The sequence below is a fragment of the Capricornis sumatraensis genome, chromosome 2 (genome assembly GCF_032405125.1).
Source record: "Capricornis sumatraensis isolate serow.1 chromosome 2, serow.2, whole genome shotgun sequence".
NCBI lineage: Eukaryota > Metazoa > Chordata > Mammalia > Artiodactyla > Bovidae > Capricornis > Capricornis sumatraensis.
Genome location: NC_091070.1, coordinates 203,409,799 through 203,433,833, shown reverse-complemented (window position 1 = coordinate 203,433,833; position 24,035 = coordinate 203,409,799). Strand labels below are relative to the sequence as shown.

General features: G+C 52.1%; 2 protein-coding genes, 1 long non-coding RNA gene and 1 pseudogene across 5 annotated transcripts; 3 read left to right on the top strand and 1 right to left on the bottom strand.

Annotated features, from left to right (window-relative positions):
* The first annotated feature begins 962 nt into the window (after window positions 1-962).
* On the top strand, window positions 963-2,884 carry LOC138096020 (uncharacterized). Its single transcript, XR_011146423.1, has 3 exons — window positions 963-1,063; window positions 2,367-2,516; window positions 2,759-2,884. It is a non-coding gene; the product is annotated as an uncharacterized lncRNA (long non-coding RNA).
* Window positions 2,885-2,900: 16 nt separating this feature from the next.
* TMEM125 (transmembrane protein 125) lies at window positions 2,901-3,560 on the top strand. The gene has a single exon (XM_068992057.1). It carries the CDS (start codon window positions 2,901-2,903, stop codon window positions 3,558-3,560), a length of 660 nt encoding a protein of 219 aa, XP_068848158.1.
* Window positions 3,561-13,837: 10,277 nt separating this feature from the next.
* C2H1orf210 (chromosome 2 C1orf210 homolog) lies at window positions 13,838-17,733 on the bottom strand. 3 transcript variants are annotated; one of them, XM_068964006.1, is made up of 4 exons: window positions 17,507-17,733; window positions 16,188-16,264; window positions 14,905-15,018; window positions 13,838-14,765 (listed from the first exon to the last, which is right to left on the bottom strand). In XM_068964006.1, exons 3-4 carry the CDS (start codon window positions 14,921-14,923, stop codon window positions 14,449-14,451), a joined length of 336 nt encoding a protein of 111 aa, XP_068820107.1. In that variant the 5' UTR covers window positions 14,924-15,018; window positions 16,188-16,264; window positions 17,507-17,733; the 3' UTR covers window positions 13,838-14,448. The 3 variants fall into 3 exon arrangements, with proteins under 3 accessions (XP_068820107.1, XP_068820106.1, XP_068820108.1); XM_068964005.1 differs by lacking the exon at window positions 17,507-17,733 and adding an exon at window positions 17,426-17,464; XM_068964007.1 differs by lacking the exons at window positions 16,188-16,264; window positions 17,507-17,733 and adding an exon at window positions 15,713-15,826.
* On the top strand, window positions 17,552-23,565 carry LOC138072808 (hypoxanthine-guanine phosphoribosyltransferase pseudogene; annotated as a pseudogene).
* Window positions 23,566-24,035: the final 470 nt, after the last annotated feature.

The window sequence follows — 24,035 nt, the reverse complement described above, 5'->3', positions numbered from 1 at the left end:
AAACCAAGCAGAAGGGCAGAGCAATGCAGAGCATGCATAACTGAAAGAAAGTCATTCTGGCTGCAAGGCAGGGGCCAGAGGAAAATAACTGGCCAGTGTTGATGGGTTTTGTGAGCCTGTGAAGGAGAAAGGCATTTATCCCCAAGTGTTTATTCTGCAAGTGTTTTAAGCAAGGGAACCCTTGCTTTCTACCTGAAGAGCCATTACCCATGTCTCCCTGTCCACTCAAACCCTGCCTCCTCAGTGGGACCAAGATGTGGGGCAAACCTACCTTGCTCAGGCCCTTGAGGCTTAGAAGGAAAGTGGGCAAGGGTCTTGGGGGGCTCCTGCCTAGGGGAAAGTGGCAAGGAAGTGGTGGGGCTGGGTTTGTGGCACAGCTGGTTTTGGAATTTGGGGCAGAGGCAGGATTTGAGTTTGGAGTTAGAATTTGGGGGTTACATTCAGAAATGGGGCAAGTTTGGGGCCGAGGATGAGGTTGCAGTCCAAGACCTCATTCCAGAATTTGGAGCTGAGGTTTCAAGTCAGATTTGGGGTTGGCATTTGGGGCTGGGACTGGAATTGGATTTGGAAATGGGGCTGAGGTTAGGATTGGATTTGAGATTCAGAGTTGGGGCTGAGATGTGAGGTAGGGGCCTCAGTTAGATCTAGGAGTTCTAGGTAGGGTTTAAAACCGCAGCTGGGTTTTGGGGTTGGGTTGCAGGCTGGAGTTAAAGCTAAACAGAGGGTGGAGCTGGGGGATGGGCTCAGGCCCAGGCTCTGGGGCAGATGGACAGCATTCCTCCTGCTGTCCAGGTCTAGGAATTGTGTTCGAGCCCTAACAGCAGCAAACAGAAGCCCCTCCCTTCCCTGGAATGCCTCAGCCCAGCAGAAGGAGCAGTGCCACGTCAGCCAATCGGCTCAGGCTCTGCCTTGGAAACACCTGTTGATCCTCCTCCCCCTCCCCCTCCTCAGCTCACCTAGGTGCAGGTTAGGCAGGTGAAGCGCCTCCCCGGAAACGGAGCTGGAATGCCCCACCTGCCCGCCCTGACCGCTCGGGATCGGATCCAACAACTCCAGGCTTCTTGTGAGTGCCCCATGATCCCCTACCCCTGCCAGCCCACCTTCTCCCACTGGCTCTTCCCTTGAGAACCCCCAACCTCAGGTCTGCAGTCCCAGCACACCTGTGCAAACAGTTTCAGCCCGGGGAAGTCACAGACCTGGGGAAGCTGGGACTGATTCCAGGGCCCCTCCTCAGCCCCTCCCCCACCTCCCCTGGGGGCATCTGCAGCTGCCCCTCCTACCTCATGTGCCAGGTAGCCCCTGCTGAGGGATTGGGACAACGGATACCTCAACAGGGGTATAACCCACGTATAGTCATGAAGTCACATTCGCAGAATGACCTAGGGCCTGCGTCCTCCACATAAAGCAGGAGTCTTCATCCTGAATTGGATGAAAGAATGCTGGGTTCTTTTATTCAGAAAGCACACTCTGGGCATCTTTACAGGCCCTAGAATTCCCACTGAAATTCTGACCTGGAGATTTTTAATGCCCCCTCCCCCCAGATAAAGGTTATTGGCCTCACTTTTCAGATTAGGAGTCTGAGCTCCAAGAGGTGAGTTCATGGGGGCTTCTCTGACCTCCTGCAGGCCCCTCTCTGACTAACCCACAGCCCAGCACTCATCACAGCAGCACCCCTGCTGTAAACTGGGGCTCCATGTGGCAGGGCCTGGAAGGCTGTACTTTGCCCTGTGGGAGTCACTCTGACTGGCCTCTGGAGGACGTGTTCGATGAGGAACCACTGCAAGATCCCTCGCCCACACACCCATGGTGGAGGGACTGCAGTTGGGGGACCAGGCCAGAGCCCGCATTCGCTTTGTACCACGTTAGAGAAATTGTGGCGTGGGGGGCGGTGAGAGGAGAAGCGTGGGGGAGGCAGGAAGAGCAGTGAGGGCGTTGTTGGGGGGACAGAAGCTGAAGTGCAGGAGCAGGAGGATGAGGGCAGGGCTGAGATGGAAAAGTTCAGAGGTGGCGTCCCCAGGATGTACCCAAGGGAGGAGCGCAAAGGAGGAGCAGGTTCAGGGTAAGATGACGAGCTTGGGTTGGGACCTGCTGTGTCAGAGGTGCCTATGGGACATCAAAGTGACTACCACCTTACAGGTCTGGAGCTTGGGAGGGAGATCTGGGTTTGGCAGAGAGTGGGATTCGGGAGCCAATAGCTGTGGCTATGAGATTGGATGGGACCTCAAGGGGAAGGAGGAGGTTACGGGGTCAGATTCTAACTCACAGGGAAGGAGCCACAGCCCCGAGAGAGAAGATGCAGGGTCAGGCTGCTGGTTCCAGAAGGGTTAAATCATAAGCCCCCTCCCTCCCCATAACCCTCCCCCCAGGAGCCAGCGGTGACAGCTGAGGCCATGTGAGTCAGATCCTGAATGAGGCTTTATCTGCCAGTCTTCATCCAGTGCCATCATCCACCGTGACACCAGCTCCGTCGGCCAGCCGGCATGGGACAGGCAACTGAGACAGCAAGAGCCAGAGAGGTCAGGGGTTGGGCAGGGGGTTCCCTAGAGGGCTGGGGGTGCTTTGGGTGGAGAAGCTCTCCTAGGCTCTCTGGAGAGGCATTCCCAAGGGAAAGTGCTAGGGAGGGACTTGGGTGCCCGGGAGGATTGCAAGGGACACGGGAGGATTCCCAGGGGACACGGGAGCATCCCCAAGGCTCCCAGGAGAGACCATGAGGGGAAGGTGGGCTGGGGAGATAGCAAGTGTGATTCTTCCCTGGCAGGTGATGGTGACCAGACCCTGGACCATGCGAGGAATGAGACTCTGGGCCTCTAGTTGCCACGCAGGTGGTGGGGGCTCCAGGCCATGACCTGCACCTCTGCCCCCTGACGCTGCCCTCCGCCCTCACTCGTGCCAGATCAGCCATGTCTGAAGGAGAGGCTCAGGCCCCGCGGGGCCGGGGGCTGCCCCCTGACGTGCTGGCGGAGCAGGTGGAGCTGTGGTGGTCCCAGCAGCCGCGGCGCTCGGCGCTCTGCTTCGCCGTGGCCGTGGGCCTCGTGGCGGGCTGTGGGGCGGGCGGCGTGGCCCTGCTGTCCTCCACCAGCAGCCGCTCGGGGGAGTGGCGCCTGGCAGTGGGCACGGCGCTCTGCCTGCTGGCCCTGCTGGTCCTGGTTAAGCAGCTGATGAGCTCGGCCGTGCAGGACATGAACTGCATCCGCCAGCCTCACCACGTGGCCCTGCTGCGCAGCGGAGGAGGTGCGGACGCGCTGGTGGTACTGCTCAGCGGCCTGGTGCTGCTGGTCACCGGCCTGACGCTGGCCGGCCTGGCTGCCGGCCCCGCCCCGGCCCGGCCGCTGGCCGCCATGCTGTCCGTGGGCATCACCCTGGCTGCCTCTGGGGCGCTCCTGCTGCTGGGCCTGCTGCTCTATCAGGTGGCTGTGAGTGGACACTGCCCCCCAACCCGCACGGCCGCCCCCGCCACCCGCAGTGACCGCAGGGGCAATGGCAGCGTCTTCAGCATCTCAGGACAGCTGTCCGCTGGTCAGCGTCACGAGACCACATCCAGTATCGCCAGCCTCATCTGACCGAGCCCAGGCCCTCTGTCCCCCGAACTGCCCTCAGCCTCCACAGAACCGTGCCTGAGCGTGAGTGAGTGTGTGTGCAAGCGTGTGTGCACACGCATACTGAGGGGATAGTGACAGCGGGTGTATCCCCAGGACTGCCCAGCCCACTGAGGGACTGTGCAGCTGACCTGTGATGAGGAGCCGGCATGCACCCACACGTCACATCCCGAGGAGAGGGCTGCTTCTCCTTGGAGCTCATGGAGTTGTCGGGGTCTGCCTGTTGGTGTCCCGAGCCTCTCGGCAGAGAAGGGTCTGAGATCCCTGAAGATTCTTGGCCCCTATTCCCAACACCTCTGAGAGCCAGCTCTGCCTGTAACACCCATCACCTGTTTGCCCAGCAGAGGCTGCTGCCCACCCCCAGAGACTGCCAAGTGAGCCCTCTTCATCAAGGAGACTGTGGCAGCAAAGTGGACAGAACATGGGCTCTGGCATGACAGGCCGGGGTGGCAGTGCCCCCTCCATCACTCAGCAGCCGAGGGCCTTGGGCAAGTGGCTTAACCTCTCTGAGCCCCAGTCTCTTAAGAGAAACAGTCATGGTCATCAATTGTTAGGATCAAATGACATGATGTGTGGAAGGGCCAGGCCCATGGCAGGTGTGCAATAAAAGTGGTGGCTGCTATTACTAGTATTGTCTTTAAGCATCTCCCTTAGAGACCGTCCCTTCCCCTGGCCCTGCCCCGTCCCGCACAGCCATCCCTTCCAAAAGGAACACTGTGTGCCTCTATCAGGCTAACAGAGGTACCTTGAAGGTGTCCTCAGCCGGGCCTGTGGCTTCTCCTCATAGGTACTAGGAAGCTGGAGTGGGGACGGGTGAGGGGCTGCTCACCCTCAGGAAGGTGGTGGGCCTCTGGTCCCAGGGAGAAGGCGGTGTGGGTGGGGAGGCTGATGAGTCCTCATCTGCTTAGGTGCTGGTTCCACATGAAGCCTGAGTATTTAGGTTTTATTGGCTGGTTTCTCCAGAGGCTGCAGCTCCCAACCCCACCTCTGAAACCAGAACATCCTGGTCTGTGTAATCGCAGCACCGGCTGGCCTGCCTCTGGGTTCCCAGGCATGGGAGGAGTGTTGGATGCCCGCTGGGGCCTAAGAGTCTCTTCCTGCTTAAGGTCAGCCCTGAAAGGGCTCTCCCTCTGTGGGTGCAGGGACACTCGTGGCGTGAGTTATTGTTTCATCGCTTCCTGCTTCACAAGGTGAAGAGCGTGGGATACCCCACTGAGGAAACCAGGAGCGGCGGGGAAGCCGGGCAGATGTGCTGCCTGCTGCTGCTGCTGCTGCTAAGTCACTTCAGTCGTGTCTGACTCTGTGTGACCCCATAGACAGCAGCCCACAAGGCTCCCCCGTCCCTGGGATTCTCCAGGCAAGAACACTGGAGTGGGTTGCCATTTCCTTCTCCAATACAGGAAAGTGAAAAAGTGAGAGTGAAGTCGCTTAGTCATGTCTGACTCAGCGACCCCATGGACTGCAGCCTACCAGGCTCCTCCATCCACGGGATTTGCCAGGCAAGAGTACTGGAGTGGGGTGCCATTGCCTTTTCCAGATGTGCTGCCTAAGAGGTGTTAAATGTGGAGCTACAGAGGCTCTGACAGGAAAATCGCTTTCAGCTGCCAACATCAAGGCAGTTTCCTGGAGAAAACGCTGAGCTGATGGATGAGGGGAAGGGTGTTGCCAGCCACGACAGGGAGCAACATGAGCAGAGAGAATAGGAAAGTTGAGGAGCACCAGGAATTCCGTGGGCATCTCAGACTCTACATATTCAAATATGAGCCCCTCTCCTCTCTACCTTGAACTAGCTCCCGGTCTCACCCTTCACCCAGCATCCAGTTAAAGACCTCAGGTGCCAAGGTCCCCCCTGGTTTTGCAGGCTAACATGCGGACTCCCCAACAGGACTGGCCTCCCTCTCCTCAACGCACCCATGAGCCAGCCGTGGTGCAGCATCAGGGTGACCCCAACATGTTCTCTGCCTTTTCCCAGGCTTCATGGCTCCCTTCCCCTGCTGTGGCACTTTTCAAGACCCTGTGCCCTAAGAAGCCATGTTCTTGGGGAACCTTTCCTGACCCTCTCCCCCTACACTAGCAAATTACCCCTTTGCTGTGGCCAAACCTTCCATTGTAGACACCAGCCTGCAGTTCTTTCTCTATGAATCCATCCCCTTAACCAGACAGTGATCTCCTTCTGGCAGGGTCTGTGTCCTGCTCACCCATGTGTTCCTAGCCCCCCACACTGGCCTGGCACGTAGTAGGGTACGGATGTGTGGACAAAAGACTCAGCTCACTGAGACCCTCCTAGAACTGGGAAGGGTGGGAGGTTATACCACTGTCTGCTGTTGGCCCTGAATCTTTCCCTCCTGAGGCCCCACACCATCTGCCCCGGTAACTCATTCTTCCAGGGCTCCCAAGAGGGAGCTCTCACTCTCACCCAACTCCTGGCCCATCAGAGAACCACCAAATGCCTCTCCATCCTGTAAAACGGGGGTTACATCCCGGGTTTTTTTCAGCTGAGACGAGATTAGATTCTTTCACAAAATTTCTTTCAAGAAACTAAAGGGAAACAGAAACAGAAAATTGGGAGGGGAGAGAGTTACATATGAAAGTGTCTGGATGAGCAGTTCCTGTAGGTCAGGCAGCATCAGACTCTCCTGGGAAGGACGCTACATGAGGAGCATGGTTCCTGCCCACAGAGGACCTATTTCAAAGGGCAGTGGAAGTTATCATCTATACACCCAACTATAACACGGGAAGGACGGTAACAGCTGGGCGGAGGCCCAGGCATGGTGAAAATGCTGATCCTTACTCATTCGCTAAAGCCAACCCCACAACCTCCCACTTCCAGCTTGTGTGCTCAGAGCATCTCACTAAACCCCATCTTGGTCTCCATCACCACCAGTTATCCACTGACCACCTCTGCTCTCTGCCTCTCTCTTAAAGCAGTCCATTCTGTCTTCTCATTCCATCTGGTTAAGATTCTGTGACTCATCCTCTCACCCACTCCTTGACAGACTCCTCAACAACTTAGCTACCTGAACTTTGGTCCCTCCCTCCCAGCAAAAATCCCCTCTGTGGATAAACACTCACAGCAAGTGGCTACTAGAGAAATCTGAAGAGCCAGGCAGCCTGGTGTCACCGTGATTCCCCATCACTGATCCCAGCCTGGTCTGAAACAAATTACCCTGTTTCCCAGGCCAGCTCCTGCTCCCACATGGCCCTCAAGTTCCTGCCACTCCCTTCACACCCCAGCATCATTCTCCTTGCAGCCCCCAACACTGCTCTCTGCAGACAACTTGGCCTCCCTCATCATGAGAAAATGAGAGTCATGGGGCAGGAAACCTCCACCTTGCTCCCATGAAACTGCTGCTTCTTAACTCCTGTCTGTCAAATGGTCTTGTCAGCCAAGCTGAGGAATTTGGATTTTGTCCTCAGGACACTTAGAAACCTGGGAAGGTTTTAATTAGGGTGGTACCCTGACCAGAATGGGACTGGGGACTCACCTGACTGCCCTCTGAAGCCCAGATTGGTCTAAGGATAAAAAGAGTAAGAAAAAATGACTAAACAGCCCCAGAAGTGCCATCTCAGCTAGCTCCTGAGGGATGAGAAGCAGCTGGCCAAGCTAGGGAGGTTGGGAAGAGAATCCCAGAAAGAAGAAAGGACAGAAGTACCCAGAGATGAGAGAACTGGTCCTTTGAGGAACCACAGAGATTGTGCATGATGGAAACATGGAGCATTAGCGGGCAAGAGGCAAGGGCATACCTGAGGGGAGTCCTGAGCCCCTCCCTGGCTTTAGAGTCTCCTTAGCAGGTAGCACAGTTTCTTGAGGTCAAGAGGAAATCAGTGATGGACTGTAAGGAAAACAATGGCCTGGCTGAAATTGTATTTTAGAATTCATTGGAAGAGGCAAAAATGGAGGCAGAGAAAGCCTCTGCCTCTGCTCACAGAGGACTTGTTCCAAAGGGAGTGGAAGTCATCATCTATACACCCAACTATAACATGGGAAGGATGGTATCAGCTGGGTGGAGGCCGAGACTCCAGTGGTAGATTGATGCCATCTCCAGATGATGGGGCTTGGACAAGGAGGTGTCTGCTGAGACAGTCTTATAGGATAGGTTCTATGGATGCTCAGAAGGTAGGACTCACAGGTCTTTTTGACTATCTACCTGGAGGAGCTTCTTTAGGACCAGACAGATGTGATGGGTCCACATTGATAGAGAAGAAGTAGGTCTTTAAGTCCCTGAGCAGGAAGGTGGGGAGAGTGGATCAGAGCCCACAGTGGAGTGACTGGAGCCCACAGTGGAGTGATTGGGCTCACGATGCTATTTTGATAGGAGAGAAGGAAGAATGTGGACACAGGTAAGTTTGAGAATTTTATAACTGGAAACTGACCAACACCCATTCTCTCTGTGAGGCAGTCATGATGGTGGTTTAGTTGCTAAGTCATGTCCAACTCTTGTGACCCCATGGCCTGTAGCCTGCCACGCTCCTCTGCCCATGGGATTCTCCAGGCAAGAATACTGGAGTGGGTTGCCATTTCCTTCTCCAGGGGATCTTCCCAACCCAGGAATCAAACCCAGGTCTCCTGCATCGCAGGCAGATTGAGGCCATTTTAAAGAACTTTTAGGGAAAATGAACAAGGAAACAGCAAGGTTGCCAGAGGCTTTGAGAGCCTGGAGAATGTTGGAGAATGGAGACTTTGAAAGCCTGAGGGAGGCTGGAAAATGGAGGCTTTGAGAGCCCATGAGAAGCTGGAGAACGGGCAGGAACAGAAGCATGGACTGGGCAGTGCGGGTGGCGGTGAGGGGTGGGAGGGAAGGTTCTTCAACAGCTTGCAGAGGTTAAGATGCAGGCCTCAGGTTGGAGTGTCACCTGGAGTATGCAGTGGTGACATGATGGGGCAGGCATTGGCAAGAGAGAGGTTAACACAAAGACCCTGTAATCGAAACAGGTGTCAGGGACAAGGGGAGCTGATAAAGACAGCATAGAGTGGTCAGCTCCTAAAAGCTCCCACTGGAAGCAGGCAAGATGAAGAGAGAGAGAGGCTTGCCCCATGTTCCTTCTGGGTCTCCTGGGTGCCTGGATCCTAGAAGAATATGTTCCAGAAAACTCCAAATCTGTTCTAGTTCAGGTGGTCCTTCCATCATATCCAGTCACACCCCACAGGAGACCTCAGGCTCCCCTTGAGGAGCTTCCTCAAGGGACCAGGGGACCAACACAAGCTCAGTGTTTGCACACTGACCAGTCTGCCTCCTGGACTGTTGCGCAGGACCTGCCCTGGGCACAGCAGAGAACAGCCTGCTCTGGTCCGCTCCCCAGTCAGGGATGGGACACACCATTTTTACCCTCCCAGACTACTCTCCCAAACCTGGAACTTCTTGGCCCTGATTCACATGGCAAGGGGTGCCAACCCAGGAAGGATGGGGACGAATTCAACTACCAGGAGATTCTTTCTCTGGGTCTGATTGATCATGACTTAGAGGGGAGGTAATAGTGTTATTGCTCAGTGAAGCAGGCAAGTTGTAGTTAACCTGTTTGAGCCTCAGCTTCTCAGTCTACCAAATGGGCTGCCTATCCAGCAGGGCTGTTATAAGGAAGTGCTTACACATCAGTGTTATTATTGTTGCTATCATTATATCCTACAGCATCAGAACTTGTCACCCCCTTTTTTTCCTTTTAATTATGCTGCTACTGCTGCTAAGTCACTTCAGTCGTGTCTGACTCTGTGCAACCCCGTGGATGGCAGCCCACCAGGCTCCTCCATCCATGGGACTTTCCAGGCAAGAGTACTGGAGTGGGTTGCCATTGCCTTCTCCTTTAATTATGACAGTGTGATAACACATTTACAGGAAACAGAAAATACAGAACAAAAGTACATACAGTTCTACTATATATTAGAATTATTTTTAAATGGATAAATTAAGATGTTTAGTTGCAGTTTCAATATCAAACTCTCAAAAATTAATAGAATGAATGGACAGAAAAGTAGAAGGATATAGGATACATGAAAAACACTGTGAACCAATTCAACGCAATTAAAACAGCAGGATACAGATTCTCTTCAAGTTTCCATAGACTATAAACCAAGAGACACTGGAATATATCCAGGGATGTAAAGCAAGTCACAAATATTTCATGGTCTAAAGGTACGGAAATTGTACCGAGTCTGTTCTCTTTATCACTGTGGAATTATGTTAGAAATCAATAGCAAAAGGTGTTTGAAAACAACCCATGTATTTTTAAGTGCAATGTGACATTTACCAAGAGAGAGCATCAGAACATCTAATTCTAGTCTTTCGCTGCTCTGAACTGAATCTTCTGACCTGAGTCCTGGGAAACAGACATGTTCAAATCCCAGTCTAGAGTGAGTGAGGAGGAAGGAGTCATGGCAAGCTCCTTCTTCAGAATTAAGACTGATGATCTGTCATGGGGATAGATTGCCCTGGTGGTGCCCCTACATACACGGCTAATGCTTGCAGATGCTTGCTCTGTTCTACTTTACACATGTCACTCATTTAAGCCTTCTAAAACCATGTGAGGCAAGTGCTACTAGGATCGTTATTTTACTGAGAAGAAATTGGAGAACTGAGGGGGTAAGTAACTTGCCCAAGGTCACACAGCAGGTAAACGGCAGAGCTGGGACTTGAATCCAGGTCTTCCTGGTGGCTCAGATGGCAAAGAATCTGCCTGCAATGTAGGAGACCGGGGTTCAGTCCCTGGGTCAGGAAGATCCCCTGGAGAAGGGAATGGCAATCCACTCCAGTATTCTTGCCTGGAGAACTCCATGGACAGAGAAGCCTGACGGGCTACAAACCTGGGGTGGCAAAGAGTCCGACACAACTGAGTGACTCACACACTCTGAACTCTCAACTCAGTTGGTTGCTCTGCCAGCCTTCTTCAACTTCACATCCCTGGCTTGTGTGACCCCTGTTTTTGGCCTCCACACAAGGACAAGGGTTGTGGCCTTGCTCTGGGGACAGAAGGATGAGGCTGCCAAGAAGTTGGGCTATCCTTTGCAGTCAGGTCTGGGTTGGCGCTCGCAGGGTAGAGAAGGTAGTGACAGCTACTGAGGGATGAGGACAGGTTGCACGCGAAGGGCAGAGGTGGGCTGGGATCGGTGTCTGAAGCCACAGGAGGGTAGACCAGAGAGAAGCCTGGCTGAGTCCCAGGGCTCCCAGCAGTTCCTGCATCCCCGTGCCCTTGAATCTGTGGGACAGAATGGTGTTTCCTCTTCGTGCCTGGGGCCAGGCATGCGAGCCTGCTGGGAACCATCCCTCCGGGAAATCCAGCAGGGCCGCTCTCTAGGTCCAGATTTCCCACCACCCACAGCAGGTTCTGGAACTCCTTTGCTTTTTCAATGATTCAACAAATGTTGGCAATTTGATCTCTGGTTCCTCTGCCTTTTCTAAATCCAGCTTAAACATCTGGAAGTTCACGGCTCACGTGCTGTTGAAGCCTGGCTTGGAGACTTTTAAGCATTACTTTACTAGCGTGTGAGATGAGTGCCATTGTGTGATAGTTTGTGGTATTTCCAGTGGTCATGTAGGGGTGTGAGAGTTGGACTATAAAGAAAGCTGAGCGCCAAAGAATTGATGCTTTGAACTGTGGTGTTGGAGAAGACTCTTGAGAGTTCCTTGGACTGCAAGGAGATCCAACCAGTCCATCCTAAAGGAAAGCAGTCCTGGGTGTTCATTGGAAGGACTGATGTTGAAGCTGAAACTCCAATAATTTGGCCACCTGATGCGAAGAACTGACTCATTTGAAAAGACCCTGATGCTGGGAAAGATTGCAGGTGGGAGGAGAAGGGGACGACAGAGGATGAGATGGTTGGATGGCATCACCAATTCCATAGACATGAGTTTGAGTAAACTCCGGGAGTTGGCGATGGACAGGGAAGCCTGTTGTGCTGCAGTCCAGGGGGTTGCAAAGAGTCGGACACGACTGAGCGACTGAATTGAACTAAACTGAACTGAACAGCAGGTTCTGAGGGGAAGCCTCCCCTACCAACCCTTCTTGGTGCCAGGCTCAGAAATGTGTGTGTTAGGTCACTTCAGTCGTGTCCAACTCTTTGTGACCCCATGGACTATAGCAGTCAGGCTCCTCTGTCCATGGGGTTCTCCAGGCAACAATACTGGAATGGGTTGCCATTTCCTTCTCCAAACTTCTGATCTGGGGTTGGGTGCTCACCTCTGCCCACATTTCTCAGAGGTTCAATCAAGGCCCTGAGAAGCTGAGCTGCTTCCTGGCCCAGAAGTGCAAGCCAGGGCAGCCCCTCCGAGTGGGCCCTGGGGATGTATGAGGGGCAGAGGAGAGACCAACTGGCTCCTCCCCTGGAGGCCAGGACACGCTCTGCTACTCAGCATCCTCTCCGGGGTCTCAGGCTGGGGCAGCCGGTGTTTCTGTCTCCCACACAGGGCCTTCTTCCCTTCGAGGGTCTGAGGGCTGAGGAACAATGAATAGGGTGGGCTCCCCTCCTCCCTGGCTCCTCCCCAATCTCTCCTGTCTCCTCCTCCTCCGCAGACAGACCCTTAGAGGTCAGGGTTTCCCTGCTCTGTCCTCAGGGCCTCCTCTATGCCAGCCCCACCCTGGTGAACTGATTCACCCCCGAGGGCCTCAGAGATCCTATTGTCAGGATTCCCAAGGCCACATCTACAGACCAACCGGACTTCCCTCCGTGAATGCAGCTGCCCCGGGCATCTACCCGCTGGAAATCCCATGTACAGCATTGAATCCTTGCTCCCCGAAAACCTGCTCTTCCTCAAGTGCCCAGCCAGTCAGTCAGAAACCAGGGCAGCTTCACTGACTCCCTACTCCGCATGTCCAGTGGCCAAAAGTCCTGTCAACCATGTCCCCACCCCCCACCTCGCCCCCGTTCTAAAACGTCCCTGGGATCTCTGTTCCCTGTGCCACACTTCAGTCACATCTTGGTCTCTCCCCTTCCGTCCATCCCTGCACAGCATCCCCTCTTCAGCTTCACCCCTGGCGTGGGCACCCTCAACCCTACACCGCAGCCATCCTTGACATCTGGCCTTTTCCTCGAGCACCCCACACATTAGTCAGCCCTCACCTTCTTTCTCCCCTGGCTCTTTCCTCAAAGGCTAACACTGCATGTGTGGATACATCTGGGCAGCTGCCTGGTTCCCAACTTCCCCCTGCTTGGCTGGGGCTGAACTGGAACAAATGGGTGGGCTTCTCAAATCACAAGAGGACTACAGGAGCCTGCTCCCACTGACCGGAGCTGATCAGACCAGTAGTAGATACTTGTCCCAAGCTGGGCCAATCAAATTCTATCAACTGGGTACTTGAAACCCAGAATCAAGAGTTTGGGAGTCCCAGGCATAGAACCTCATGCTGCTGCTGCTGCTGCTGCTAAGTCGCTTCAGTTGTATCCGACTCTGTGCGACGCCATAGAGGGCAGCCCAACAGGCTCCCCCATCCCTGGGATTCTCCAGGCAAGAACACTGGAGTGGGTTGCCATTTCCTTCTCCAATGCATGAAAGTGAAAAGTGAAAGTGAAGTCGCTCAGTCGTGTCCAACTCTTCGAGACTGCATGGACTACAGCCTACCAGGCTCCTCTACCCATGGGGTTTTCCAGGCAAGAGTACTGGAGTGAGGTGCCATCGCCTTCTCCAATAGAACCTCATAAGTGCCCATAAATGACAGAGCACTAGAGGTCCCATGCCCGACCTCAGGCAGCTGGGACCACCTGCTTCCTGCCCTTCTGAGTTAGCTATCCCCCTTTAATTCACCCCCCAAACTCCTTTCCGTTGCTTGCAACCAAAAGACGCTTAACTCAAGCCTCTGCTATCTTGAAACTGTCTCCCTTTCCCCAGACTCCCCACTAGCAATCATGACCCTGTCTTTCTCCTCTCCATCAAGGTTCCACACTCAACTCCACTCCATCATCTCTCATCCACTCACCCCTAGGCTCATGATAATTCAACAAAGTCAATAAATATTTATTGAGCATCTGCTATGTACGAGACTCTGAGTACACAGAACGAGGTGCAGACTATGGCCTCAGAGAATACACAGTCTGGCCCAGTAAGGGTAAGTGCACACTGTAACAAAGATGAAAATTAAACATGGTAAGAGACCGCTAGAGAAACTCACAGGTGTTATGGGAGGTAGCAACTCTCAGGTGTCCAAAGGAGGGGATGTCTGAGCACTGTAATAGCTTTCAGTGACAAGGGACATTTTTATGCACAAGCATCAGTTCAGGAAAATAAAAATGAGAGACTTTATTTTTAATTAAAATGAAAACAGATGTATTAATATCTGTGAAAAACAGAATAGAGCTATTTAGATTTCCATTTTATTGATAGGAAAAAAATCTCAGTAAGAAATTTGGCACATTGAATTTCCCCTGCTAAAATGTTATCATCAGGTCACATCTTAAATGCTGGCAGGTAGGCAGGCCACCTGGAGTCTACTGGCCGGTGATTTTCATCACTGTCAGAGAGGACTTGGGAGAAAAGAAAGGCATCGAGGCAAAAGAGGAGTGTGAGCAAAGGTCCAGGGAGAAACAGCACGGTAGGAGAGGGAGGAATAACAAAGAATTAGCTAAGCAGGAAGTAAAGAAGGGACAGTCAAGAAGGGTAACCAAAGGCCAACAGAGGCATGATTTCAAAGTCAGACCCTTGGTAAGCTTTATTCTGAGAACAGGAGGGAGCCACTGAGAGTCACTGAGTAAAAGAGGCTCATGATCACTTTTGTGACTCGAGTCGAGTAAGGGAGGATTACTCCACCCCTGGTCAGCCCTTAAGCCCTAACTACCAAGTCCCTGAGGCTTGTGGTTTCCATGAAATATCTGCTCTCCTTAAGCTGTCAAGCATAGGGATGGGGGGTGGGGTAGTCCAAAGATGAAGACTCAGAGGGAGAAGTGGTCCCTGCTTGCCCCTGTCTCCGGCCCACCAAACCCAGGCTGAATGTAATTGTCCTCAATGAAGCCATCATCATCCTCATCTTCGCCCACCTCAGGGTGAGCTCCCTTCCCTGTTTCAGGCAGTGGGCGGTGCTGGTAGCTGGCACGGTATTTGCGGCAGAGATGGCATTTGGCAGCAAGCGCGATGAGGAGAGAGAGGACCACGGCCCCCAGGACGACCCCTACCAGCACAAACCATGCCCGGATCCCGCTGCCCAGTCCAGAGGCAGATGCCGTGGGGACCTCGGAGGGCCCCGCGATGGCTGCAGAGAAAGGGACAGTGTTATGGCTGGGGCCCAGGATTGGCTCCCAGGGGAAACTGAGAGACATGAGCACAAGGTCCTCCCCACAATCTAAGGAGAACCCAACCCCCTCCTCAGTCTCCCTCCCACTGTCACTCACTTTGGTTTGCCTCACTCATGGCGGGGCCAGAAGACACTGGTGAGCCTCAGCCTCTGCCAGAAGAGCCCTGGTTCTAAGGAGACCCCTGACGCCAGGCAGCCCTGGGACAGAGTCCTGGAATATACACACGCAGATGGGGGTCAGGGACGGCTCCCTAGGCCCCTAGGGCTTCGTGCAGATCCTTCAAGGCTTTGCAATTCAGCACACGGCCCTCAATTCCACCCCCCCCCCCATGCTACACACACACACACACACACACACACACACACACACACGTCCTGCCTTGCACTCTTGTTTCCCAGCCACTCCCTCCGTTTTTCGACTCCGTCATCCCTCAAGGCCAAATCAGACCATACCTGCCTGTGAGGTTGTCCCAAGACCCCCCTCATCACCCTCTTCACTTCCCTGCCCACTCGGCCACCAGTCAGGCACTCATTCCAGGCCACACTCACAGCCACAGGAGGGCACTGCGCAGACTCTGGAGACTGGACAACTGGCCGTAACTAGCTATCCACAGGAGCAAAACAAGCTGAGCCATGCACATGGGCTGTTTGTAAAGGAACACCAGGAAGTGGCTGGAAACATAGCTCAGTGATGGAACTTACTGAGCACAATTTATGATTCACCCTGTAATGTGAGTATAAACATTATTCCCACTCTACAGGTGAGGACACTGCAGCCCAGAAAGGTGAACTAACTCAGCCAAAGTCCCAGGACTTGAACCCAGGTCTCAGATGCCAGGGCCCAGAGCCCAGGCGGCTCCCCTGCTCTAAGCTGAGGGTGGGAGGTGGGGCAGAAGCAGTCTCACCTTCTAGAGGATGGACAACAGCAATTCCTTGAAGCTAATGGGCAAAGCGGAGACCACAACGGAGGATGGTGCTGGTCCCCATCCAGGATAGGAGGCTCCAGATACTGCCAGAACGGCCCTGGCCTCTGCTCTGGAGTCAGGAGCCCTGTGTCCCCACTCAGGCCTCTACCCTCAGCCCTTCAGGCACATTCCTTGTTCAGTCACCTCTGCCCCAGGGGGCGGGGAGTTGTTCTGGAGGAGTAGCCAAATGTAAATCAACTGGATCAGGAAATTACCAGGCTGAGACTCTCTAGGGCTGGGAAAGGTCTAGAGGAGAAAGAGCATCTGAAGTAAGGGACTATCTGGAGCAAGATCAGCTAGGCTCAGGATACCTGGAGAGAGAGCATCTGGGCCAAAGGAATGTCTGGGGTCGGTGGGGTGGCGGGGGGCAGCTAGGGGAGGAGTTAGGGGAAGAGCATCTGGGTTAGAGAAGTACCTGGAGGACGAGGAGCTGGGGCTGGAGGTATCTGAATCAGAAGAGGCCCTGGGAGGAGTGTCCAGGCAGAAAAGGACCTAGGAGAGAAGCACCTGGTTTAGGGAGCACTCGGCCATCGTCTTTAGTATCGATACCTTAACGACGCCTTACCTCCTCAACACCACCGCACTGCCACCAGGCCCCACGAGTTCTTCCTCTCAGTAGCCCTAGAATGCTGACACCCCTCCTCTGCCCCAGTTCGAGCCACCTTCATTTTGTTCCTCAACTCGCAATAACCTCCTAACTGAGATCTCTCCTTACCTCTCATCCACGTCAGTGATGGACCTATGCACCAAATCTGACCCCATTACCCTCCACCTTAAAAGTCCTGCTCGAGCTCCCTAGGCCCCTAGGGCTTTGTGCAGATCCTTCAAGCACACGGCCCTCAATTCCCTCCCCATGCTACACACACACACACACACACACACACACACACACACGTCCTGCCTTGCACTCTAGTTTCCCAGCCACTCCCTCCTTTTTCGAGTCCCTTATCCCTCAAGGCCAAATCAGACCATACCTGCCTGTGAGGTTGTACTGAGACCCGCCTCATCACCCCCTCACTGCCCTGCCCACTCGGCCACCAGTCAGAATTCACCGGCAGCTCCCTAGGCAGGGACTAGACTGGCACATGCACTCCCTGCCGTAGGCAGAGAGAGCTCAGCAGTCAGCGGTTCAGTGCATGTTTGTGAGATGAGTGGATATAGGGGGTGAAGTGGGGGAGTCATTAGAAAGGAGAAGTAAATCATTCACTCATCCATTCACCAGCAAAAGTCCACTGCGTGCCTATCTGGGCCCCATACTAAGCCTTGGGTTCTCAAAAAAAAAAGTCTTGTTCAGTTGAAATGAGTTGTTCAAGAGGGAGGGAACATATGCACAAATATGGCTAATTCATGTTGATTATGGCAGAAACCAGCACAACACTGTAAAGGAATTAGCCTGCAATTAAAAATGAAAAAAACCTGAAATGAGTTAAATTCAATCTGATGTTTCTAAGATTTTACTCCTATTCCTTTCCTTCCTGCCCTGTCCCCAGGAACACACACACACACACACACACACACACCCTCAGGCTATCACCCCACCCCTTCTGGTCACATTTCTTCCACCGACAAACACACACTCCTGCTCCCAGGAACCTTCAGGGATCTGTGCCTTCCCCGTCCAGGCCCCCCAGTGCCGTCCCATTTGCTCCCCACCTGTAGGAACTGTGCCCAGTCCGCAGAGGAGCTTCCGGTTACCAGGCCAGGTGGGCGGGCCCGAGCTGTCGCATGACTCACCTGGGGACGCTGCGGGCAGGCGGGGCCTGAGGCGCGGGTGAGAGTGGAGGGCAACGCCGCCAACAGGGAGGACTAATTCTACATCTTCCCAAGCTTTTGGGGAGAAGCTTCGGGCACAGGTCTCACCCCTACCCCCAGTGCTGAGCGGGTTGGGGGTTGGTGCAGCTGAGATCCAGAGACGGGACAGTCTTCAGCCGGCGGCGCTCAAGCTGGCGGCCCTGATAAACAAGTGAATTTCCTGTGACAGGTACAAAGTCCAGAGTTGAAGAGGGTGCTCTGCAGGCCTGTGAAGGCGGTGAGCCAGAACCGAAGGGGAGAGGGGTGGGCATTCTCCAGGCAAAGCCAGAGGGACCAAGCACAATCAAAACTGCCTGCAAAAGTAGATGTAAGCGTTTGTGCGTGCGTGTGTGTGTGTGTGTGTGTGTGTGTGTGTGTGTGTGGAGGCGGATGTGGAAGTCGATGGAGAGTGTGAGTTTAGAGGCCTTTTGGGAATGTGATGTGCCCTGGGGGTTTATCCTGTGTTTGCGTGTTTACCTCTATCTGAATCTCAAGGGTTCTGTGACCCCCACAAAGTTAGGCTCCCCAGGCTTAGTGTACCTCCTTGTCCTTTCTGACCCTCAGGGAGTCACCTTCCCTGAGTCCCCAGTCTACCCTAGCAAGCCCCGCCCCTACCTTGACAGGCCCCGCCTCCACCAGGAAAGCCCCGCCTCCTCTATGCCCAGAGCTCCGCCTATCAGAGCATTTCCGTCATTATTTTATAATCATTTCTTCCTCTGCTCCCTCCCCAACTAGACTAGTTGGGGAGCTCTCCCAGGTTGGAAACAAGTTTGACAGTATCTAGGTTCCCAGCACCTGACACAGGGCAGGCTCTCAGTAAATAACTAAGGGAGGAAGGGTTCCCTGAGCTAAGTGATGCGGGCATAGCAGTTCAAGGGACCCACAGGGCAGAGAGGGAGCAAGGGCTGCGGCCTGGGTTTGTGAATAGGGCACGATTAGAAATGCGGCTGGAAAGCGGATGGCCAGTTCGTGCAGGACGTTGAAGATCTTGGCACGGAGTCTGAACTCCTACTGCCAGTGGCCCATTCCTCACTCTCCCACCCATACCTCATGTTCTCTGCTGCAGTCATGCCAAACTATTTTCCATTCCTATAACTCACCATGTGTTCATCTCCCAGGCTTTGCATGTGCTGTTCCTGGGACCCCCTGCTTTCCTCCAACCTTCATCCTCTCCCCCAAAATATCCACCTCCCACCTGGCTGACTGTTCCTCCCAGGCCTCCCATCACGTAGGTCCTAGGTGAGATCCTCTTGATCTAGATGTACCCTAGCCTAGGTCCCTCCTCCCCACTCTGCGCCCTTAGAGGACCCTGACCCTTCTCCCTCAGGGCCCTGACCACACAGTACTGTGATTTTCTCTTTACTTGGCCGAGTCCCCTATGAGTCTGTAAACTCTGAGGATAGGGTCTGTGTCTGTCTTGTTCCCCTTCAAATCCCTAATATCTAAAGTGACAACAGTACGTACCCCTGAAATAAACAAATGAGAGGAAAGTGACTATTATCCTGGATGAGGCAGTGAAGATCCAAGGAGGGTTCAGAAGTTTTGGTTGATTTTGAAGCAGGGAAATTTCATAGGATTCAAAAGATATTCATTGAACACCTACCACATGCTGGATACTGCCCCAGCATATGGTACATATGGTTTTGATGTTGTTGTTTTCATTGAGGTATTCACATAGCATAACTTAGTTCACACAACAACAACAAACATCACTCTATTCATCCATTTCAGCACACAATTCAGCGGCTTTTAGTACATTCAGAATGTTGGGCAACCATCACTCAGTGTGGTTCTAAAACCTTTTCATCACACCAAGAGAATTCCCCCTGCTTGTTAAATAATCACACTTCGTTTCCCGATCCCTAGCTTCCAGCAACCTCTGATCTTCTCTGTCTCTATGGATCTGCCTCTCCTGGATATGTCCTACCAGTGCAATCATTAAAAGTGCCAGCTTTTTAATGAACTGCTTTATTTAATCCTCCTGACTGTACTATGAAACTGATGTTAATTACCCTCTTAACAGATGAATAAAATGAGGCCATAAGAAGGTAATTTCCATGAAGTCCCACAGAAGAAAACAAATAAAAGTCTGCGCATCCATCAGTCAGCCATTTAGTCAATGAATATTTCCTAAATGCCCAGCACAGAGCCACAGCCAGCCCATAGGCAAGCACTGTAAAATAGCAGAAGGCAACCTGCTAAACGCCCCCACAGCATGGAGAGCAGAGAGCCGGCTGGATATCAGCACCTACCAGCCTCTCAGCCAGAAGCTTTGGTGCAGGGAACAACCTTTACAACCTTCCGTGGCAGCCCTGGCAGCCGTGTGGTCGGCTCTGTGCTAGCTACTGGGGAGGGTTCCTGCTGCCATACAGCGCTCATTCTGGTAGTGAAGATAGACAATACACAGGTAAAAACATGAATATGATCATTTCAGATAATGGTTAGTGCTATGAAGAAAGTAAGATAGCTTCGAGTGATGGAGCTGTGGAAGGGGCTCCTATTTTATATCAGATGGTCGGAAAAGGGAGGTTGACTGAAGGGGAGGTGTTTGAGCTGAGATCTGTATGAGAGAGAGAGCAGTCATGCCTATATCTGGGGGAAGAACATTCCAGAAAAAAAGGGAACAGCCGGAACAAAGCAAAAGCAGGACTAGCTTGTTCAAGAAACAGATAGAAGGCGGGCTAATGGAGCCCATTAAGTAAGGGGAGATGGGAGAAGCCACGATGCTGCGCCAGGTCCTTCCCTCTGTGAGATGGGCAGCCATTGGTGATCAGAGCTGGGGACCCAGGGACTGACCTTCTTCAGTTTCTATGTAAAGAATGGTTGAGAGGAGGCCAAGGCAGAGGTAGGTAGGCCAGTTAGAGAGCCGTGGCTATCACCCAGAAGAAGGGAATATGGCATTGAGGTAGTTAGGTAGAAATGGAGAAAAGTGCTAGATTCTGGATGTATTTTGAAGGGGAAGCCAACACAATTTGCTGATTGGATATGAGAGTTGAGAAAAAGAAAGGGAGCAAAGATAGCTCCAAACTGTTGACCTGAGCAACGGTTGTAGTTGTGGGGACACTCTGGAGGGGACAGATTTGGGAGGGCACTCTGGACCTCAGTTTTCGAGATGTGACTTGTGAGATGCCCATGATTCATCCAAGTAACATACTAAGTAGGCAGTAGATAAACTAGCCTAAAGGCAGCAGAAGGTAGGGGCTAGAAATATAAATTGGGGAACCAGCAAAAGGCAGACTTTTTTTAAAAGCTGGTCATCTAGGTAAGACCCCTTAGAGATGTGCAGAGAGAAAAGAGGGCTGAGGGCTGAGCCCTGGAGCACTCAGGGAGCAGAGGTGAAGGAGCAGAGGAGAAGCAGGCAAAGGGACAGGGGAGTGGCCAGCATGGTGGGAGAGAGGTGTCCTGGAGGTCAGAGAAGAAAGTGTTTCAAAGGCAAGAAAGAGCTCGACCAGCTACAGCAAACACTGAGAATAGGTCCACTGAGATGAATGTGAACTGAAAACTGACATTGAACTTGGCCGTGTGGAGGCACTGGTGACCTTGACAAGCACAGTTTCACTGGTAAGTCAGGGACAAATGCCCAGCTGGATCCATGCCTGGGCATGGGAACTGAGGAGGTAGGGACAACGCCTTCAAGGAATTTTCTATAAAAGGAGCAGAGAAATGGGGCAGACATGGGAGCAGGTGTGGAAGGATTTTTTTCAAGACTTTTTTCACGGCTAGGAGCTTTCAGACCATGTGCGTATGCTGGTCAGAATAATCCAGGAGAGGGAGGAGAGTGATGATGCAGAAGGAGGAGAGAAGAGACAGTCGGTGGGTGCGGGACGTCCTTCTAGAATCAAGGGGTGTGGGACTTGAGTGGCAGGTAAAGGGCTGACCTTGGGCAGGAGCAAAGGAAGGCGGAGTGTCAGGTGAGTGATGGGAGTCAGGGGGTTTTCTTCCCATGGCTTCTGCTTTTCCAGAGAAATAAGAAACAGTGTCCTCAGCTGAGAGTTGGGAAGGGGTGCTGAGGTTTGGGGAGAGAAGACGTGAGTTTATCATCCTGGGGCTTTGGAGAGAGAACTACATGTGGCAGGCTTGCCAGGCAGCAGTGAGCAGCATGAATTTATAGTGAGATCAGTAAGGACGGCTGAGTGTTTCGTTTTCTAGCCCCTCCAAGTGCAGGTGGAAAGAAGATGGAGCCTGCAACTTAATCAGGGTTGGGAGATACACCAGGCAAGTCTGATAAAGGGGACTGAGCTGTAGACAAGGCCTGAGATGGGGCCAGGTGAAAAGGGAAGTGTGGACAGAGTTGAGGAGGTGGGAGGGACTCTGAAAAAGCGGCAGAATTGATAGATTTTAGCAGTCATTACTGGCTAGAGTAGTAAGGTGAAGAAATGGAAAGTAGCGGGCAGATGATAGCATATGGAAGTGGAGGTTACCGTTCTTGAGACAGACAACTCTAGGACATGAACCATGGAGTGGTCCTGAGGTAGGATCTACAGACTGATGGTGGTTTTACTATTGCCTACATATTAACTCCTGAAAAGTGAAAGTGACGTCACTCAGTCGTGTCCGACTCTTTGCGACCCCATAGACTGTAGCCTACCAGGCTCCTCTGTCCATGGGATTTTCCAGGCAATAGTACTGGAGTGGATTGCCATTTCCTTCTCCAGGGGATCGTCCCAACCCAGGGCTCGAACCCGGGTCTCCCACATTGTAGACAGATGCTTTACCATCTGAGCCACCAGGGAAGTCATTAACTCCTGAATCAGAGGTCAAATGATTATGTGCTACAGTTCAATGAGTAAATGGCAGAGGCATGATTGAACCTAGGTCTTTTGCCTGTAGGTCAAACACGTTTCCCAATCGCTCCTGTGAGTAACCCTTACGATCAAAGTGTTCAATTTCTCATAGTCACTGGGAGTGACAGTCAGCAACCACTGCTTTTCAAGGATTTACTTATATTTTCCAAAGGTGACTCAAAGTGCTGCTATTAGAAGAACCAGGAACAGATGCTGAGCAGGTGAAAGAACCTGGTGTCCTGGTACCCAGCCCACAACTACTTCCTCCTCCATCTCACCCAGCTCCTCTCTGTGGCAGACCCAGGACTCTTAGCCTGGGGATAGTTGCATCCCCTTTAAGAAACTGATGAAAGTCTAGACTGCTGTTAGCCCGCACACCAACCAGCTCCATCATGGCGACCTGCAGCTCCAGCATCGTGATTAATGATGATGAACCAGGTTATGACCTGGATTTATTTTGTATACCTAGTCATTATGCAGAGGATCTGGAAAAGGTGTTTATCCCTCATGGACTAATCATGGACAGAACCGAACGGCTTGCTCGAGATGTGATGCAGGTGATGGGAGGCCATCACATCGTGGCGCTCTGTGTGCTGAAGGGGGGCTATAAGTTCTTTGCAGACCTGCTGGATTACATCAAAGTACTGAACAGAAATAGTGACACGTCCATTCCTATGACTGTAGATTTTATCAGAATGAAGAGCTACTGTAATGACCAGTCAACAGGCGACATCAAAGTGATTGGTGGTGATGATCTCTCAGCTTTGACTGGAAAGAATGTCTTGATTGTTGAAGATATCATTGACACTGGGAAAACGATGCAAGCCTTGCTTTCCCTGGTCAAGCGGCATAATCCAAAGATGGTCAAGGTTGCCAGCTTGCTTGTGAAAAGGACCCCTCGAAGTGTTGGCTATAGACCGGACTTTGTTGGGTTTGAAATTCCAGACAAGTTTGTTGTGGGATATGCCCTCGACTACAATGAACACTTCAGGGATTTGAATCATGTTTGTGTCATTAGTGAAACTGGAAAAGCAAAATACAAAGCCTAAGATGAGAGTTCAAGTTGAATTTGGAAACAGCTAGTGTCCCATTGATATCACCAGTAAAATTATCAAATGTTCTAGTTCTGTGACCAGCTGCTTAGTAGAGTTTATTATTGCATGTATCTTCTAAGAATTTTATCTGTTTTGTATTTTAGAACTATTAGTTACTGCATTACTGAACTCTTTATTTGTACTAGGAGCCTGTAAACTATCATTTCCCTTTGGGTAAATTGTTGTTTGACTCATGAATAAAAAGTCTCTTAAACTGTACCACTATTGAATGAAAATATTGAAGTTGTATCTGTAAGAAACATTTAAAGAGAAGAATTTATTAGTTTTTGAATTGGTATTTTAACTTCTACATGTTTGGGAAAGAACAGAAGTGATAGAACATTGTCCTTTGTACCACTGTGTGTTTAGAAAAGTAAGAAGCAGTCAGTTTCAGACCAGTGACAGCTCTGAGAGGTATCATTATGTCAGATAAACCATACATCCTGGAATTATTTTAGTAGTACTAACTGCATTTTCCCACTTGTTCAGATTCTTTCCAGTGAATCTTTGTCAACAGTTCCTTTTATTTTTTTTCCAAATTTTAAACTTTTTATTTTGCATTGGAGTATAGCCAATTAATAACCAATAGTTCCT